Source organism: Carassius gibelio, chromosome B10, assembly GCF_023724105.1.
Source record: "Carassius gibelio isolate Cgi1373 ecotype wild population from Czech Republic chromosome B10, carGib1.2-hapl.c, whole genome shotgun sequence".
Taxonomy (NCBI): domain Eukaryota; kingdom Metazoa; phylum Chordata; class Actinopteri; order Cypriniformes; family Cyprinidae; genus Carassius; species Carassius gibelio.
Window position 1 is genome coordinate 18,497,846 of NC_068405.1, and position 18,688 is coordinate 18,516,533.

The 18,688-nt window shown below is 35.8% G+C and overlaps 2 protein-coding genes across 3 annotated transcripts; one reads left to right on the forward strand and one right to left on the reverse strand.

Moving 5' to 3' along the window:
• The first annotated feature begins 88 nt into the window (after positions 1 to 88).
• Positions 89 to 11,912, forward strand: pora (P450 (cytochrome) oxidoreductase a). 2 transcript variants are annotated; one of them, XM_052567502.1, is made up of 16 exons: positions 89 to 186; positions 1,212 to 1,402; positions 5,305 to 5,353; positions 5,478 to 5,606; positions 5,726 to 5,875; positions 6,789 to 6,913; positions 7,006 to 7,095; positions 7,453 to 7,551; positions 7,785 to 7,901; positions 8,555 to 8,673; positions 8,778 to 8,959; positions 9,584 to 9,733; positions 9,813 to 10,080; positions 10,164 to 10,309; positions 11,088 to 11,173; positions 11,435 to 11,912. In XM_052567502.1, exons 2-16 carry the CDS (start codon positions 1,233 to 1,235, stop codon positions 11,577 to 11,579), a joined length of 2,025 nt encoding a protein of 674 aa, XP_052423462.1. In that variant the 5' UTR covers positions 89 to 186; positions 1,212 to 1,232; the 3' UTR covers positions 11,580 to 11,912. The 2 variants fall into 2 exon arrangements, with proteins under 2 accessions (XP_052423462.1, XP_052423463.1); XM_052567503.1 differs by lacking the exons at positions 89 to 186; positions 1,212 to 1,402 and adding an exon at positions 3,123 to 3,824.
• Positions 11,913 to 12,694: 782 nt separating this feature from the next.
• Positions 12,695 to 18,438, reverse strand: LOC127966491 (rhomboid domain-containing protein 2). The gene is made up of 4 exons (XM_052567504.1): positions 17,931 to 18,438; positions 14,265 to 14,669; positions 13,965 to 14,115; positions 12,695 to 13,263 (listed from the first exon to the last, which is right to left on the reverse strand). Exons 1-4 carry the CDS (start codon positions 18,109 to 18,111, stop codon positions 12,861 to 12,863), a joined length of 1,140 nt encoding a protein of 379 aa, XP_052423464.1. The 5' UTR covers positions 18,112 to 18,438; the 3' UTR covers positions 12,695 to 12,860.
• Between the last annotated feature and the right edge of the window lie 250 nt (positions 18,439 to 18,688).

Sequence of the window (18,688 nt, forward strand, 5' to 3'; positions counted from 1 at the left end):
AAAAGAAAATAATTTCGAAGAACCATTTACGGATTCTAAACATAAAAATTTGAATCTGTCCAGACAGCTGATTTATACCAAACCGGGGGATTACAATACGCAAGGGGTTATTTGAACATGCGCTGGCAACCCGGCGTTTCAATATGTGACGTAAGCTCGTGCTGCCCTTGCTCCAGCTAACCGGAGGTATGCGTTTTAAGTGTGTGTTCTGTCGTGTAACTGTTGAATTATATTAGTATACATTCTTAATAGTTTAATTTCAAACATTTTGTGAATTCTTAAACAAAAAAAGTGAACATTTTGATGTATATACGCGTATGTCTGCCCTTACAAAAAGTACTATGGCGACGGTAGCATAGTACAGTGATTGTATCAGATGGTAACGTTACACAATGTGACTTTGCTACGTGTTACTGAATGATTGAAATATTCATGTACAATGGTTATCAAAATATTTAAACAGAGACATGTTAGATGTCCAAAAACATTTCAGTGTGACAGTTCTTCAGTTGTTTTTACGACATGAGGGCTATTTTGTGAAACGTCATGTCTGTTATTTATTGAGCGATAAAAGTTTCTATGCAAGGAACCAAGGTGGTGAAAAATTACATTAATTAGGAAATATTTTGTCATTGGTCATCATTATGTAATTGCACTGAACATTCAAAAGAGGGCACAACATGACAAAGTCACAAATTCTATTTTTGTCAATGTACTTAGACATGAGATTTACAGTGGCGTGAGAAAGTTTGGGAACCCCTTGCAGAATCTGTGACAATGTGAATAATTTTAACAAAATAAGAGAGCTCATACAAAATGCATGTTATTTTATTTATTTACTACTGTCCTGAGTAAGATATATAACACAAAAGATGTTTACACATAGTCCACAAGACAAACAAAAAAAAAAGGCTGAAATTATTAAAATATCCCCATTCAAAAGTTTGGGAACCCTTGGTTCTTAATACTGTGTGTGGTTACCTGGATGATGTACGACTGGTTTTTGTTTTTGTTTTGTGATGGTTGGTCATGAATCCCTTGTTTGTTCTGAAAAGTTAAACTGAGCTCTGTGCTTCAGAAAAATCCTTCAGGTTCTGCAGAGTCTTCAGTTTTCCACCATCTTTAGTATATTTAAACTTTAGTGAGTTTGAATCGTCACTTCAGTCAGTTGTAGACTAATACCAAGTGATGTAAACAATCTGTTTTCGCAGACATATCTGAATTCTGTGAAAATGGAGGACGGTGAATCGCAGCTGCTCTCTGATGAGGAGCAGACTCCAGAGCCTTTCCTCAGCTCTCTGGACATCTTCCTTTTCTCTCTAATCGCAGGACTGCTTATCTACTGGTTCTTCTTCCGAAAAAAACCAGAGCCTGTTCCAGAGATCAAGCCATTCACTCCAGTGTAAGTGCCTGAATTTAAATCCCCTTCCCCCTTCAGTTGTCCTTGAGATGGAAATATTACACCCACACACATTTTTCTGCACGACTGAAATGTTGATCAGAGCTTTGAAAGAGTTTTGTAAAACACAAGCACAATATATCTGTTCCATCCCATAAAAGTGTAAATGCAAATGATAAAGTTACAAAAGTAACTTATGCATTACAGCTCTTGGCAGAAACTGTGTTATGGGGCTCAAATTTGCAATAATATTTTTGTTGGATGGCCTGTGTATAGTTTTTCTCCCTATAGACCTTTGGCCTTGTTTGAACAAAGCATTGTTTCTGCACCATAGCTCGCTCCTAAAGCACTTTGTGGTTCGGTTGGTCATGGGTGCCAACATTGCAAAGTGTTGACATCATGGGATGGAGAGAATGTGCATGCATTACATTCTGTCTCAGCTTTATGGTCTGTAGCAGCTAAGATACAGTTCATATACACAGTGGTTATGTGTCATGGTGAATCCCAACAGATACTTCTTTGTTCATGAATTTTAATTCATGCCATGTATGAAAAAAGTGAATTTTCTGTTCGGTTTTCAGAATGCTTAACAGTCAGTGACTCCGTTAGTGATATCAAACATTTAACTCAGCTGTGTAATAAACAGAAGCATTATATATGAGCCTGGACCACAAAACCAGTCTTAAGTAGCACGGGTATATTTGTAGGCAATAGCCAACAATATGGGTCAAAATTACACATCTTTCTTTCATACCAAAAATCATTAGACAAGGCAAGTTTATTTAAAAAGCACATTTCATACGAGATGGTAATTCAAAGTGCTTTACATAAAAGGAAGTAAAATAAAAAAAAAATAAAAAATAATCACAACAAGGAATAAAAAAAACATTTAAATGGTTTTAAAATACATTTAAAATGAAATAAAACTGTTAAGAACAAAAAGGCAATTTTCTCAAAATGTAGAATTTTTTTTTTTTTTTTGCTTCCTCAGATTCCAGATTTTCAGCTAGATGAATGTTGGCCAAATATATAGACCCTTATGACTGGTTTTGTGGTCCAAGGTCATGTATGAGCTTGAAATGAGCATTGTTTGTTCAGATGGAGTCACAGGATGTTATTCTTCCTGAATGTTCCTCATAATCCTTGCTAGTCAGTTGTAGTGCTGTTAAACTTGTGACCTATTCACCCTTAAAAACAATGAAAGGCCTGATGACTTGAGCATCAAGGTACTGCTCAAAAATCTTTTTTTTTTAAAGAAAATATTTAATAGTTTTATTAAGCAAGAATGCATTTAATAAAAAGTGGCCGTAAAGACACATAATTACAGTTCTTTAATTTTTTTTAAATAAATTTTTAAAAAAAACAGTCAAAGTATTGTTTAATCAATGTATCATGGTTTTCACTAAAATATTAATCACCAAAACATTGAGAAAAATTGGAAATGTTGAGCACCAAATCAGCATATTTGATTGATTTCAGAATCACGTCACATGACACACTGCTGAAAATTCACTTATTTTAAACTTGTTCAAATAAATGCAGACTTGGTGAACATAACAGACTTTCAGAAACATTAAAAAAAGTACATTTTGGACAATAATGTGCACAGCTTTTCCTTCCAACATAAATCACTTTTCACTATTTATTGATTGTGTTTTCTAAAAAAGCAATAGATAAAGAACAGAAAAGAATACAGGAGGAAATGATGTATAAGTAGAGAACTATTATCAGTAAGACATGTTTAGCGAGCAGGAAAGGATAACCTCTTCCAATTCTCTCCACTTCCTGGTTCACATTACTCACATTGAAGGATCGCAGCCAGTCCAAGCCATCCTGCCAAAGTCCTGAACAACTCCACTGGTCTTTCTTCTTTAGTTGTTTTAATCAAATGCATTTCTTATGTGGCGTGTGCTAAAAACTGAATTAAATCCAGAAACTTAGATTGCCTTTTGTTTAGTGATCTTTTGGCTGGGAAAGTGAGGGAATGGACTCCTTGTGTTTGCATTGGCAGGAGTTTTTATGCATGTCTATGTGTGTGTGTGTGTGTGTGTGTGTGTGCGCATTTAAGATCGGGGGTTTAGTAACAGCGTTGTGCTGCAGAGATCCATGGGAAATGTTGTATATTCCTGTTGCTTTGCAACCACTGTGCTCTGGCCAGATGGCAGGAGAGAGAGAAACAGAGAGCCCGTCTCAGTCAGGACCTCGCCTGCCTCACACCCCCTTTTCCTGCGCTGAAGAGCGATGTGTTTTCTACAGAGCCTCCTAATGAACTTTAACACAAGCCAAAGGACTTTCTCAGGCTTTCTGAGGGCTTGATCAGAACGAACCCGTTAGAGACGAAAGTGCTCTGTATGCCGAGGGTCTTTTCCCCAGTCATGGGATGCATGTTTTCTTTGCCTCAGGACAGACTGGCTGCTGCGGAGAGGTTAGTCTGGGACAGAAGGATGTTTATGCCATGTTCCTTCTGGTGTGATCGATATTTAAGGTGCTATTTATGACTTTTGTGTAATTACTTTAGCTGGAAGAGATTGCTTCTAGTCTTTTAACAGTGTCGTATGAGTGGTGTTCAAAAGCAAATTGAGGTTTCTAATTTTCATTTGCACAAAGGTATGGCTATTTTATGGAATGTCTTTTGGAATGCTGTAAGAATTCTCTAGCATAAGCGGCTAATTTGTTTCTTTCGTTTGGAGTTATGTTGGGGAGAAATCCAATGTTTTGCACTGTGATGTCTTGCCAGTGCAATGATGGTTGTGTTTAGTAATTTGTTAGTTTTATTATACATTATGTACCCTAACCCTGAACTCTACAAAGTAAAAAGTTTGGGCATGCTTACAAGTAAATTAATCTACAGTCTATTACACTATTGTTCAAAAAAGTGTATACTATTGTTTGGTGTCTGGAAGATTTTTTAAAATGCTTTTAATAAAACTCTCTTTTACTCACCAGTTCTGCAAAGTTGTTTGCAAAGTTGTCTACAAAGTTTGTTGCGCAATTTGTTTTTTGCAATTTGTTGCGAAATATTGTGAAATATTACAACTAGGGAAGCAGGATAAATATCGGCATGATATTAATGTGCATCTCATCACCACTGATTAAAGAACCGGTTTTACTGATGAGATATGCATTAATATATTGACGATATTTTTTGTGCACCCCTAATTGCATTACAAAGACGACTGTTTTCTACTTTTAAAATATTTAGTTTTAGTAGAAGTAGAATTTTCAGCATCATCACTTCAGTATCACACGATCTTTCAGAAATCATTCTAAAATGCTGATTTGCTGCTCAAGAATTTTTTTTTAATCAGTGTAAAAAACAGCACTTGTGCTGCTTAATATATATATATATTTTTTTTTTGATGAATAAAAGGTAGAAAAAAAACAATCTCCTTGTCTTTACTGTTTTGTTTGATACATTTAAAGTGTTTTGCTGTAAAATGTATTAATTACTGTGACTCCAAACTATTGAATACTATTCTTAAAAAACAAACAGATGGATAGATAGAAAAAAAAATGTAGAAAGTTTTTATTTTATATTTTGTTTACATTGTACAAATAAAGAGCATTTTAATAGGAGTAGAAAACATAACTGTACATTACTGTATCAAACTTACTATGTCCAAGTAAGGTTTTTGGGCTTTGTGGACAACCGTCTGTTCTTCATCGCTGAATTAACATGAAAGTTTGTGGTTTTCATTAGTTGAACAATGACTGAAAGCAGACGTGTTCTAATGCTGTGGTGCTCTCAGAGGGGTGTGAACTTCAGGAAGTTCTCCTGTGTGGAAAAGGCTGAGAAATGATTGGCTCAATCCCCTATTCATTACCAAAAGAATTGGTCTGGCATGCTTTTCAGCCTTTTCACATGTGTTTTTTCTTTCTCTGTTTTCTTCTTTTTCTTTTCATAGAACACCACAAATACGTGAGACCAGCTTTATTGAGAAAATGAAGAAAACGGTGAGATTTTCAGGAACATTACCATAGTAATAAATAAAGTTCTAAAAAGTTGAAATAACTGGCAAGCATTCCACCATCTTGAACAATTAAAAAAAAATTGATTTTTTTTATCTTCCTATTCTAGAACCGAAACATTGTGGTGTTTTATGGATCCCAAACAGGGACTGCTGAGGAATTTGCTAACAGGCTGGCAAAAGATGCCCAACGCTACGGCATGAAAGGCATGGCCGCGGACCCAGAGGAGTATGACATGGTACTTTCACCATTATTTCTTTCTGTTTAATGCGCACTTCTAAAAATCAATCCGTCAAGATCAGAACCGAGTACTTTTCAACTCTTTTGACTTTTGTCATTATAATCTCCCATTCGCAGTCCGAGCTTTCCAGACTGAAAGAGATTCCTAATTCTATGGCTGTGTTCTGCATGGCAACCTATGGAGAAGGAGACCCCACAGACAACGCCCAGGAGTTCTACGACTGGATGCAAGGGACTGATGATGATCTAGAGGGGGTCAATTTTGCTGTGAGTAATACCAATAGCAAAGTGCATAGAAGGCTAATTTGTTTCTTTTTGTGATTCATTTCTATGGTGAGTAAACTGGGATCAAGAGGTTGCATGAGACAACCTTGCACCCTGTAAAATTCCTGGCCTTTTTATGGAGTGGTACCTATTTCCTGGGCAGTCGGTGAAGTTCTTAACAAGCCTGAGCCCGAGGCTGTCCCATAGTTAAGGGGCCCATGGTATCCTCATCAGTTCTTTCTCACCAAATGGAAACATCTGGCCTAGCCAAACAAAGCTAGAGCTTCATCCCAGTGGAACCTCTCTCTTAGCGGGACTCTTTCAGATGGAACTGGATCACTGGACCTTCTGTTTCTTTGATTCTGGAGACATGGGTGTCCAGACGCCGCTTAAGTTAGACCTGCATTCTGGATGAAAGCCTTGTGGTTTCAGTCTGGAGTTCTCGTATTCATTTATGTGGTTGTGGTGGGACAGCGTGATAAAACATGTGGTTGGAAACATCACTGCAGTGCGTCTACAGCATTAGATAACTGTGAGACAGGCTAGAGGAGGTTAAAAGATCCTGCAGACAATTTCATTATTCTGTTGAATTTTACTCCAATGCATTGAAGTCAGTTTTAATTATAAATATATATGACGTTTTTTGTTCTCCAGAAGTCCTAATTAAGGTTTCCACTTAGTGACTCGTATCTCAATTTGATCTTTTTGAACTAGAGAGGAAATTTTGAATGATTAAGCAAAACCTTCTAGTAGATTGAACTCGCATCTAAAAAATAAAATAAAATACAAGACGGTTTAAATGTTTTTAGTTGACTTTAAGCTTTAAAAAGTATTGTTTGTGTTTACTGAAAGTTTGGTCTTTTTTACTCCTTGCAGAGATTGAATGATTTTTTTATTTTTTGCCAATTTTTCATAGGTGTTTGCTTTAGGAAATAAAACATATGAGCACTTCAATGCCACAGGCAAGTATACAGACAAGAGGCTTGCTGAACTGGGGGGAAACAGGGTCTTTGACCTGGGCCTCGGGGATGACGACAGCAAGTGAGTGAACAAGAGATTGAAACAGATACAACATGTCCATGTTGTCTTGTTTTGTTTGCCTGTCCTAATTATTTAATCTAAATTATTTGTAGCTTGGAAGATGATTTTATCTCTTGGAAAGAACAGTTTTGGCCTGCAGTATGCGAGTTCTTTGGTGTGGAGGCCACGGGAGAAGACAGCAGGTATATATTTTTTTTATTTTTTTTCCATGTGCTTGCTTGTCTTGTAATTGAATCTGAAATAAAGTATTGATAGGCATCAAATAGTAGAATCTAAAAGAGCCAGACCAGCTGTGTGAGATTGTCTGGTTCAAACGTGATGTTTATTTGATGGGTATTTTATGGCAACACAACACATGCAGTGTCTCATCTCCATATTAGAGGAAACCAATCCATTTATCATATTCTTCCATAACAAAAACCTCCCCTGTCCTGCTTTGAATAGGTTTTTGCATCTTATTAAACATCATAGGTGTTTTGAGTGCTTTAAATACAGGCTAGGATGAGATGTCCAATCCTTTTTTTTTTGTGTTCTTTCAGCATTCGGCAGTTTGAACTGGTGGTTCATAATGACATCAATATGAATGAAGTGTACACCGGAGAGATGGGGCGACTCAAAAGCTTTCAGACACAGAAACCGTGAGTTCATGACACCGATCGGCATTTTAAAAGATCACTCTTGATCTGAGAGTACATTTTATGCTTCAGTTGTTTACAAGTCTATAAAATGACCTTCAGTTTTATGTAAAGTTTTTTTTAATTGTGGGTTTTATTTTAGGATTAGCTAGAGTCTCATGTTTTAAATTTATATACTGAAATGTTACACTAAAACATTTGAACTGAATGCATTGTTATTCATTTGATTTGTGCAGACCGTTTGATTCAAAGAATCCTTTCCTTTCAACTGTTACTGGGAATCGTAGACTGAATGAAGGAGGAAATCGACACCTGATGCACATTGAGTTAGATATCACAGACTCTAAAATCAGGTATGCTTAAAAATGCACTTGTTGGGTGAATCTCATAAAAACATTTCCAGGTCACGTTTCACCCTAAAAACAGAGAGGGGAAAAATGTCATTTGTAGGAAGAAAATTAAGCCTGTTTTTATTATTAGCATTTTAGTCTTATATTATATAAATAATACATATAACATTTTATTATAGAAAAATTGTTTTATATTTTAATACTAAATACGATTTTTTTTCGTAGGAGGAAAATTTAGCTTGTTTTATTATGTTTTTCATTTTGCATTATGATACATATACAATTTATTATATAAAAAATAATTGTATAGTTCTTTATTGAATATAATTTCCTCTTCCCCCCTTTTTTTCTTGAGGGTTTTAATGAGATTCAAGCTCTTATAATTGTGTTCATATGATGATGTGATGTTGATTCAACAATCAGAGGTGATTCCACAGTTACTAAATTATTATACTTAATATTACAGCATTGAACAACTAAAATGGTTTAAATTATATCACTAATACAAATAGCAACACTGTTATTCATATAATGTATAAAATAGGTTTGCGTGCATACTGTGCATAATATCATAATTATTGAGTATATATTCATGCAGTGTCCAGAGTTTTTTTTTAATGTTCACATATAAATCAGTTGATTACCAAACTTGGCAGATATGATTCTGGAGATCATGTTGCTGTTTACCCCACAAATGATGCAGCGGTGGTCAACAGAATAGGAGAGAGACTTGGAGTAGATCTTGATACTGTAATCTCGCTTAAAAATCTGGATGGTATGTACTAATATCTGAAATTCATATTATATTCTATAAATTAGAATATGTTTTTATGCGTATTGTAATATGTTATGATTGCCTTTGATGTTTCGATTCTGTAGAGGAATCCAATAAAAAGCACCCGTTTCCCTGTCCAACCACATACCGCACGGCACTGACTCATTACCTTGACATCAACAACACGCCTCGCACAAACGTGCTGTATGAGCTAGCGCAGTACGCCTCTGATCCGCAAGAGCAAGAAAACATGCGCAAGATGGCATCTGCTTCAACTGAAGGAAAGGTTAGGATCACATCTTAATCACTGATGTATGGAAGCCCGTTTCTGCTACTGAATAAAAAATAATAAAAGGTATTTGCACATGCTGAGAAATGTGAGATATAAACTCACAGTTGCAAGTTATAAAGTCAGTACTGCATGATATAAACTTGCAATTATGAGAAAAAAAAAAAAAAATGTTAACTCGCAATTGCTAAAAAAAAAACTTGCAAAAAAAGTCAGAATTGCAAGATATTAACTCTCAATACAGACATTTTACAGACATGAAAAAATTCAGAATTGCAAAAATTAAACATGCATTTGTGAGAAAAAATTCTGAATTGCAAGAAAAAAAGTTGCAATTGTAAGGTTAAACTCGCATTTGAAAAAAAAACCCAACAGATTCGCAAGTTTACTGCTCACAAATCTGACTTTGACTCGAAATTACTAGTTTATATCTAACTTTTCTATGAAAAAAAAAAAATCTGAATTGCAAGTTTGTATTACGCGGTAAACTCGCAATTGTGAGGAAAAAAAGTTTTTTTTAGTTTTTTTTTTTGCAGCAGAAATGGGCTTCTATACTGATGTAATAGTAGTCTATAGCAAAACTTGAAAATGTTTATTCACCATCTGATTGGTCTTTTAAAGGCTTTGTACCAGAGTTGGGTTTTGGATTCTCAGAGGAACATACTAGCTATTCTAGAGGATCTACCTTCCCTGAATCCTCCTATAGATCACCTGTGTGAGCTCCTTCCTCGACTTCAGGCTCGATACTATTCCATTGCCTCTTCCAGCAAGGTAAAACCTGCAGTTTTTGATATTATACCATGAATTAAAAACTTTTGAGTTTGACAAGCTTTGCTAACCCTCATTTCAGGTCTATCCAACCTCTATCCACATTTGTGCTGTGGTGATAGAGTACGCCACCAAGACAGAAAGAGTCTTCAAGGGTGTGGCCACCAACTGGCTTAAGAACAAAGAAGTGACCGATAACGGCCATAAGCACACCGTTCCCATGTATGTTAGAAGATCTCAATTCCGCCTGCCGTTCAAACCCAGTAACCCTGTAATCATGATCGGGCCTGGTACTGGCATCGCCCCCTTCATGGGCTTCATCCAAGAGAGAGCATGGCAGAAGGAACAAGGTGAAGCTTGAACTTGCTTAGACACAACTTGAGTATAATAATATAGCATAGGTCTCTCACTCGGTTTTTACTTTCTGTTGCAGGCAAGGAAGTTGGTGAGACGATACTGTACTTTGGTTGTCGCCATAAGAACGAGGACTTCCTGTATTGGCAGGAACTGGAGGAGTTTGAGCGGGAAGGTGTTTTGACACAGCTTAACGTTGCCTTCTCCAGAGACCAGGAGCACAAGGTGAATGACATAGGGATTAAGACAAAAGACATTTATGATATGACAAAAGATTTCTATTTCAAAGAAATGTGGTTCTTTTGAAATATATTCTTCAAAGAATATTGTAAAAAAACATTTATTTTACAACGATATCAATGATTTCTGAAGGGTCATGTGACACTGAAGACAGGAGTAATGGTAGCTGAAAATTCTGCTTTGCATCAGAGGAATAAATTACTTTTTAAAATATATTAAAATAGAAAACTGTTATTTTAAATTATAATAATATTGCACATTACAATTTTATTTTACTGTAAATAAATGCAGCCTTTTTCTTTCAAAAACCGTACCATATTGGAAAACAAGAATCAGATTAATATATTTATTTGCATCCAAATTTAAAGATGCACTGCATATTATTATTATTATTATTATTATTATTATTATTATTATTATTATTATCATCATCATCATTTTTCATCATTATTAATCTTCCTAAACAACCAATGTTGCCAAGTTGTTTAAGAATTGGGCTACTTTAACACTGTTGCCGCGAGTTGTTTTTCATGTCCACAGGTTAAAGTGACCACAATTACGTGAGATTTAGCCCCCGGAATTCGATTTGTACCATGGAACCCCCCTCAAAATGCAAAAACCTGGCAACCCTGTAAACAATCAATATGACTGGTCTTCATTACCATAGATTTCAGCGTTATAAAGAAAAGTTTTCCTGATATTAAAGATTTCCATTTTAGTTGGGAACTGAAGAGTAATTCTTTGGACTGTGTTGTTTTTCCAGATCTATGTGCAACATCTTCTGAAGAAAAACAAGGAGCAGTTGTGGAAGCTCATTCATTCAAATAATGCCCATATCTATGTTTGTGGGTAAGAACCAGAAGTCGCTTCTACCACAGATGAATAACATTCTTATGAACACAATCCACACTAGTAGTTAACTGGCAGGATTTCAGTGGAACAATAAACAGCTTGAAACAATTATAGTGCTTCCATATAATTATATGATTTTTCGAGCATAAAGTGGTCAATACTGCCATTCATCAGTATAATATTGTATCCTTAAAGACCACAGTATCTCTTTCCAGCAGCATATTTGCTTGAGTATGTAATGAGAATGTGTCGTTGCAGAGATGCACGTAACATGGCTCGGGACGTGCATACGGCCTTCTATGAGATCGCAGAGGAGGTGGGCGGCCTGACGCACACTCAAGCTGTGGACTATTTCAAGAAGCTGATGACCAAGGGCCGGTACTCGCAGGATGTTTGGAGCTAAGCTTGATAAACCAATGTTTGCCACTTTACCTCAAGCCATCATTTCTCTAAAAGCTAGAGCTAAAACATTGAATTTGCCTGGACTGATTGGTTATATAATAAGAGTTGTGATGAAAGATACTGCACTCCAACATCACACAAAAGCATGGTTTAACATCATTCCTTCAGAGGAGTTTAGGATATTTAATGTACTGCAACAGGAAACTGATTTGACTGCATTTGAACCCTAAGTATCATTGTTCATGTATACGCAAATGTAGGTCAAGGATACAAAATGCTTTCTTTTCTTTTTTTTTTTTTAAGTGAGGCCTTATAAAGAATATTCATATATAAATGTTGTCATACTCTTTCTATTGTTTTATCTCTGTGTGTAAAGACTGCAAGGATCACTTTGTGACGTACTGTAAAACTTTAGAGTTTGTTTCTGTGATATTGTGTATGAAAACATCCTACAATATGTTACAGGGAATTTACATTTAAGGTCAGTTTTTTTTTTGTTGTTGTTTTTTTGATCATGTGATGTTTGTTCATTCTCATTTCCTGTGGTTTCAAGAGGTTTAGCCACTCTTTTTATGCATTACTTCATACTAATGTTAAGTAGCATGGAATGAGCAATTATGCAATCAGCATGACTCCCATCTTTAGGTGAAGTGTTACATTCTGTTTGTCAAATTTTTTTTTTTTTTCAAGTTTTAGCAAGTGGTCATGTGTTAATTGTCACAGAAGTATGTATTTTCCTAACATTTTAAAAGGTGCATTTATAAAGAGAAATGTAAGTTCTCTTATTTTCTTAGGCTTTTCGCGGCTGATGTACACATTTTCCACTGATTTCTACTCCTGATTATAGAATGACCTCCTAAATTCATCCCCCTAGTGAGCCAAAGCTGAAACTGCATTGCCCAGCATGGCGGTCTTAAAATGAATCAAGCTTGCATTGGTGTCATTTTAAAACTTAATGCATTAATACACCTTGAGAAGAGAAATGCCATTGTCAGGTGTTTTGAGCAAAATTTTCATCTAAGTCATGCAATGTTTGACAATTAAAGAATATGCACAAAAACCGTCGCCTCAAAATGTGTTTGTATAGACATGTTAAAAACAAAATACTGCGGTGTATAAAATGGATAAAGAATGAGTTTTTATTTTAAGGTACAAAAATGTTCTTAAGCAAAACAGCAACTGTACAATATTAAAAACAAGCCGTTTGAATTCTTGTAACGAGACACGAGGTAACAGAATAATGACCAAACAAAAAACCCTGCATATGAACCCCATCAAATCTCTAGAATGACAATGACACAGGGGGTCCGGAGTGAGTTGTGGGAAAGGCAGGTACTCCAGTCTCTGGCTGTGAGATTGGAGGAGTGAATGGCACTCCTGGCTGAGGTAGTTTAATGAAGGGCTGATCTGTCAGGTTGACTGGTGGCCTGAACTGATGCTGACCATATGGGGACATTGGCATCCACGGGCTGCCTGTGTGATGGCTGTGCCCATGATGATGTCCATGTCCAAGATTGTGACCAATGCTGACTTTAGTGTAAGGTGAAGTAAATGTGTATTGCTGCTGAGGATACAGTGAGACGGGCCAACCATCGACTGTGTTGGGCAGACTTCCTAGAACTTGACCATTGGTGGGATTTACTGGAGCGTAGGCCTGGACAGGGTATGACCCTGGTGGAACGTCTCTGGAATTACAAATATAACAAATATATGTAAGTTCTTCTCTTATTTTATTAACATTTTGGTATGCCTTTTCCACTGATTTCTACTTAAAGGAATACTCCACCCCAAAATGAAAATGTTGTCATTTAAAAGAAAATAGAAAATTCTGTCATCATTTAATCACCCTCATGTCTTTTCAAAACTGGGTGATTTTCTTTCTTCTGAGGAACATAGAAAATATTCTGAAGAATATTGGCAACGAAGCAGTTTCTGTTCCCATTGACTTTCACTGCATATTTTGATCATACAATTAAAGTCAACGGGAAGCAAACCTGTTTGGTTACCAACATTCTTCAAAATGTAGTCAACAATATGACAGTTTCATCCCTTTTGGGTGGATTTTCTGTTTAAGACGATTTTAAAGACCTGCATAAATGAAATGAATAACCTCCATGAAGAACCTATTGACACAATCTTAAAAGAAATGTTAATTAGACTCTTTTACTTAAACATCCTGTGGCACACATTAAACAAAGACATAATGCTTAAAAGATACCAACAATAACCAATAAAAAAAGTTAAAATGCATCACTTTACAATTGCAAGCTGCTCAAAATGAAGAAGATAAAAGCTGTACTCTTAACAATCTTCTATACACTGCAATATGAATACAGTAAAGTAAACAACAGGGTGAACATATGTAATTGTGGCACTGATCACTCACGTGAGGTCAAGTGGCTTCTTGCACTCTTCGGTCGATGCAAGAATGAACTGGACACCAGGTATATGTTTTAGCAAGCGAAAAGGGAACTTCTTCTCCAAGACGGAAGCTCTAGATTCTGACATCTCTAATAATGAAAACCATCCCATTCCATCTAAATGTACTAAGTTAAGGAATAGTATTAAAAATACTCGATATACTGATTGAACTACATGATATGATTGTAAGGTTTATGATTCAGGATTGCCGTATGAAATAAAAAGAAAAAAGTTGAGCATTCTATATGTTTAAGATTAAGGATACGTAACATTCCTGTAACGATGGCCAGGACGTTGCAAAGGAAAAAAGCGTTTGGAAAGAACAGGGTTAGAATTATTAGAATAATCCAGGGGAGGGACGCAGAAGGCACACTGACGCCCATGATATACGCCTTCCGCATAGCAGAATTGATGGTTATCATTCCCAGGACAGACAGGGCCAATGGGACGAGCCCATTTACTGAGCTCCTACTGGACGGGGAGAACAGCAGTGACTCCAGCAGCACATGTAAGAGTCCACAGATGGACGACAGCAGCAGTGACCGGTAGAGGAATCTGACCGTTCCGATCCCTCGCTCCAGCCCACTACAGGGAAACGCCATCAGGACGCCACTTAGGATCAAAAGCATCATATTCTTGTGGTAGAGGAAATAGGTGAAGAGTTTGTAGACTGTGAAGAGAGGGGACAAAAATTAAGTAACACGAAAAAATGAACCAATATGGTATTTATGGTATATTTTGTTTATTTTAATATATGATAACATAATATAGCAAACACAGTGCGCTAACTAATCCAGTAAACATTACAATATTTTATCTGAAGCAAAAAACGTATTTGGAAAAGCTGATAAAGTTGACTACAATCAAAGCACTATAAATGACATAAAAATTATGGATTAATAGGAAATTATTAATTTAAAGATGTTTATTATGTCTAGATTGTTTTTTTTTAGAATTTATTGCAATATATATAAATTCAATAAATAAATGTATGCATTTAGCAGACGTTTTTATCCAAATTATTTACCTAACGTGTTCCCTGGGAATCGAACCCACAACCTTGCGCTGCTAACGCAATGCTCTACCGTGTGTGTGTGTGTGTGTGTGTGTGTGTGTAGTTTTGAGCATAGGGAATTTACTTGATTAAGCATTTTATAGGAGTGAGCGGGAACTAAATATTTATTTTGGCTGGATTTGCTTGACTGTTGTTTCCAAACAGGTTTCTCACATCTTTTTCATTTCATTTCAATTATTTATTCTCTTTTCATGGTAATGCAACACAAAATACCACAACAACAAACCAACAAACACACAAAAATACATTCCATGACAAGAAGAACAGGAGTAAGATGAAGAAAAGAAATCTTATAAACTCCTACCCCATTCTTATATTAAGAAAATTACAAATTAGATGGCCTCACTGACATGACATATATAAAAAAAAAACAAAAAAACAAACAAACAAAAAAACAACAACGATGCAATAATGACGACTCCAGCAACAAAAACAATGACGAAACCATCATTGTTGTTATAGTTTTAATGATTTTCACATTCATCTTCGTACAAATTAAATATCTTCTGTTTACACTTATATTTAAATTGAAGAATATTTGAACAACATTTTAAATCATGTTCTAGAAAATTCCATTTTTTCACACCAGAAACTGAAACACACATTTGTTCGAGGGTATTTCCAGCAAAAGGTTGTTTAAAATCATAATTTCTTCTGCTTGTCTCAATATTTACAGTAAAAAGGGTTTGCAATCCATGTGGTAACAGGCAGTGTTTCGCTTTATGAACAACTAATAAAGTTTGTAAAGAAACCAAATCCTTCAATTCACCCATACCTCCAAACAAAACATCAAATATGGCAAAATAAAGGAACAATATAAGATTCTCATTGCCTTATAATTTAACATAAACTTTACTTTGCTCAAAACGGCAATGTTTTTACAAATTCTATTTCTTACATAAGCTATGTGTGACTTCCATTTAAATTTTTCATCAATGAGTACTCCTAAAAACCTAAATTCTGACACTCTCTCAATAATTATTCCATTTAAAGTCAAACTAACATTATCAGGACATTTTTGATTTGTAAACAACATAAATTTTGTTTTACTTAAGTTTAACGACAGTTTATTTTTATTAAACCATTTCTGAAGTAGGACCAATTCTTGTTCAATAGTTTTCATTAATATGTTTAAATTCTTCCCCGATACAAAAAAATTGGATCGTCCGCAAAAAGAACAAAACGCAAAATCTTTGAATAGTCACAGAGGTCATTAATATATAAAATAAATAATTTAGGCCCCAGCACAGAGCCTTGAGGGACTCCACACTGTATTGTTACCAACTTAGATTCATGGCCTATATACTCTACATATTGTTGTCTATTTTCTAAGTAACTAATAATCCAATTTAATACTACACCTCTAATTCCATATGTCTGTAATTTAGATATCAATATAGCATGATATATTGATCTAAACTCAAGTCGTTGGTCAATGCTGCCCGAGAACCACCTGCAGTCTTTATAGTGATGTGTCGTTCGTGAACGAATCGTTCTTTTTGAACGAATCTTTTAGGTGAACGAATCGTTCTCGTTCACGCTATCCACTGACTCATATTTCTCGTTCAGTGAAGTTCCTCCCTCCACAGCAGCGCGGCGCTATAAGCAGCGCATGCGCAGCTCGGTGAACCGGGTAACAAGCATTTCATCCTGTCAAAGAATTACTCAACCTCGAGCCAATAGCCTTCGAGTATGAGATGTGACAGAGTATGTGATTTGTTCAATGTAGTGAACGAATACGCCCTTCAATGAACGAGTTTCATATGAGTCTGAACGAGATCTGAGATCTTATCGTTCGTGAACGAAATGATTGAACTGGTACCCATGTCGTTCGTGAATGAGTTGAATGTGCTGATACATCTCGTTCGTGAATGAAATGACTGAACTGATACACACATGTCGTTCGTGAACGAAATGAATGAGAGTAAACCGGGTTAGTCTGCCATTTAGCATGTCAATCTCGCAAAAATGCAAAGCGCAGTTATAGTTACTGTACTGTGCACATAGGCTTGTTTTGATATTTAGCAATTCCACGTTTAATCCCCGATTTATGAATGTGAATATATAATATATAAACTGTCGGATCAAACAATTAAAATGCTAATAAGGCAAGAAAACCTTGTGCTTTGTTCATCTGAACAACTTAATTAGACTTTATATATTGAATGCGATTATACACACATTAATAAAGCCAGATCAGTTTTTGTAACAAGTGAATACGTTCGTTGATTTAAGACATAACACAATACACTCTATTTTGCCACCTGCTGGCTTATTTTGTGTAATACGAAGAAATGGTCACTGAACGAATCAGTGAACGATTCTGAACGAATCATTTTGGTGAACGAACTGAAAATGAACGAATCTCTAGAAAGAATCATAATTTCCACCACTAAGTCTTTATGACTGGCTAACATACGTGAAAGAGGCTGAGTGAATCTTAGGGATCTTTATTTAAATAACCAATAAACTTCAATTGCGGTGGGTAGCCTATTACTGATGCGGGATATTCTCCTTCTAGCGCTTTTAATGCTCAAATGTCAACAATATTGCTGGTCCGTTTTCTCAAAGAGAGACTAAATGTAAATTTAAATGTATTAAAGTGAATTCTGTCAAAGTTTATTAGCAGACAGCTGGCACCAGAGGTATAAGACATGGACGACAAACCACAAAACTTTAATTCTGAGGTATTTAAAGTACGTTCTGCCCAACATACATTCATTAAGACAGTAGTTGTGGGTGACAGGCTACATCGGTCTACAAAATGCAATGAGTTCAACTTATTTTTGTGTCTTGTAGAAGGAAAAGGGAGCTGATGGAGTTATTTGTGACTTTTAACTTTTAAACAACTCTTACCATGGCCGCTGATGACAGCATTGGACTCCAGACTGAAAAAGTGCTCTGAAATATTGAAGTAATATGGTATGACACTAAAAATACACGACAGCACGATCACAATCACTACTCCACAGGTCAGCTCTACATCCGGTGCAAAATCTGCAAACGACTTCTTCCAGTTTTTCAAAGTGCTATGCATTTTCAGGGTGGAGAATGTGCATCATTTACAAGACACATTTAAAGAACAATTATTCACGGAGAGCGAATCCCTTTCGTGCTTTAGATTGTAGTTCCCAGCACTTGAACCGCAACTTCCGCGTTAAAGGAAAGGTCAATCAAGGGGGATAAAAATGCGCAGCCTTAGCGCAGACATGCAGACTCTTATAATTTTTTCAACCTCTCATTACTTAAAACAGAGCGCCTAAAATAACTGTCAGCGAATTTCGCTAATATAATATACCTAATATTTTCAGTGGTCATGAGAATTATTTCCAGCAAGTTGCAAGTAAGCTTCAGTGAAGCTTCCAGTAAACAGAGAACATAATGAGCTATATGAGATATTCTGTGTGTTTTGCTTATTAGGAAACACCAGATCCAAATTAGGTTAAATTATGAACCAATATAAATAAAAATTTTCAAGGGAGAATAACTGAGGGTCATAATAGAGGTCACAAATGTAACATAAAGTTCTATATATATATAAAGGGAGCTCGCAAAGGAAGAAGCTTCTCACAAACAAGAGAAAAACACATTCCAATAACATGGTTCATTTTAGT

Coding starts and splice junctions, on each gene's coding strand:
- LOC127966491 (XM_052567504.1), bottom strand. CDS start 18,111: ATGCATAGCACTTTGAAAAACTGGAAGAAGTCGTTTGCAGATTTTGCA. Junction 14,670..17,930: donor TGCTGTCATCAGCGGCCATG/GTAAGAGTTGTT, acceptor CTCTCTTCACAG/TCTACAAACTCTTCACCTAT. Junction 14,116..14,264: donor CATCGTTACAGGAATGTTAC/GTATCCTTAATC, acceptor TAGTACATTTAG/ATGGAATGGGATGGTTTTCA.
- pora (XM_052567502.1), top strand. CDS start 1,233: ATGGAGGACGGTGAATCGCAGCTGCTCTCTGATGAGGAGCAGACTCCA. Junction 7,096..7,452: donor GCCACGGGAGAAGACAGCAG/GTATATATTTTT, acceptor GTGTTCTTTCAG/CATTCGGCAGTTTGAACTGG. Junction 7,902..8,554: donor ATCACAGACTCTAAAATCAG/GTATGCTTAAAA, acceptor CAAACTTGGCAG/ATATGATTCTGGAGATCATG.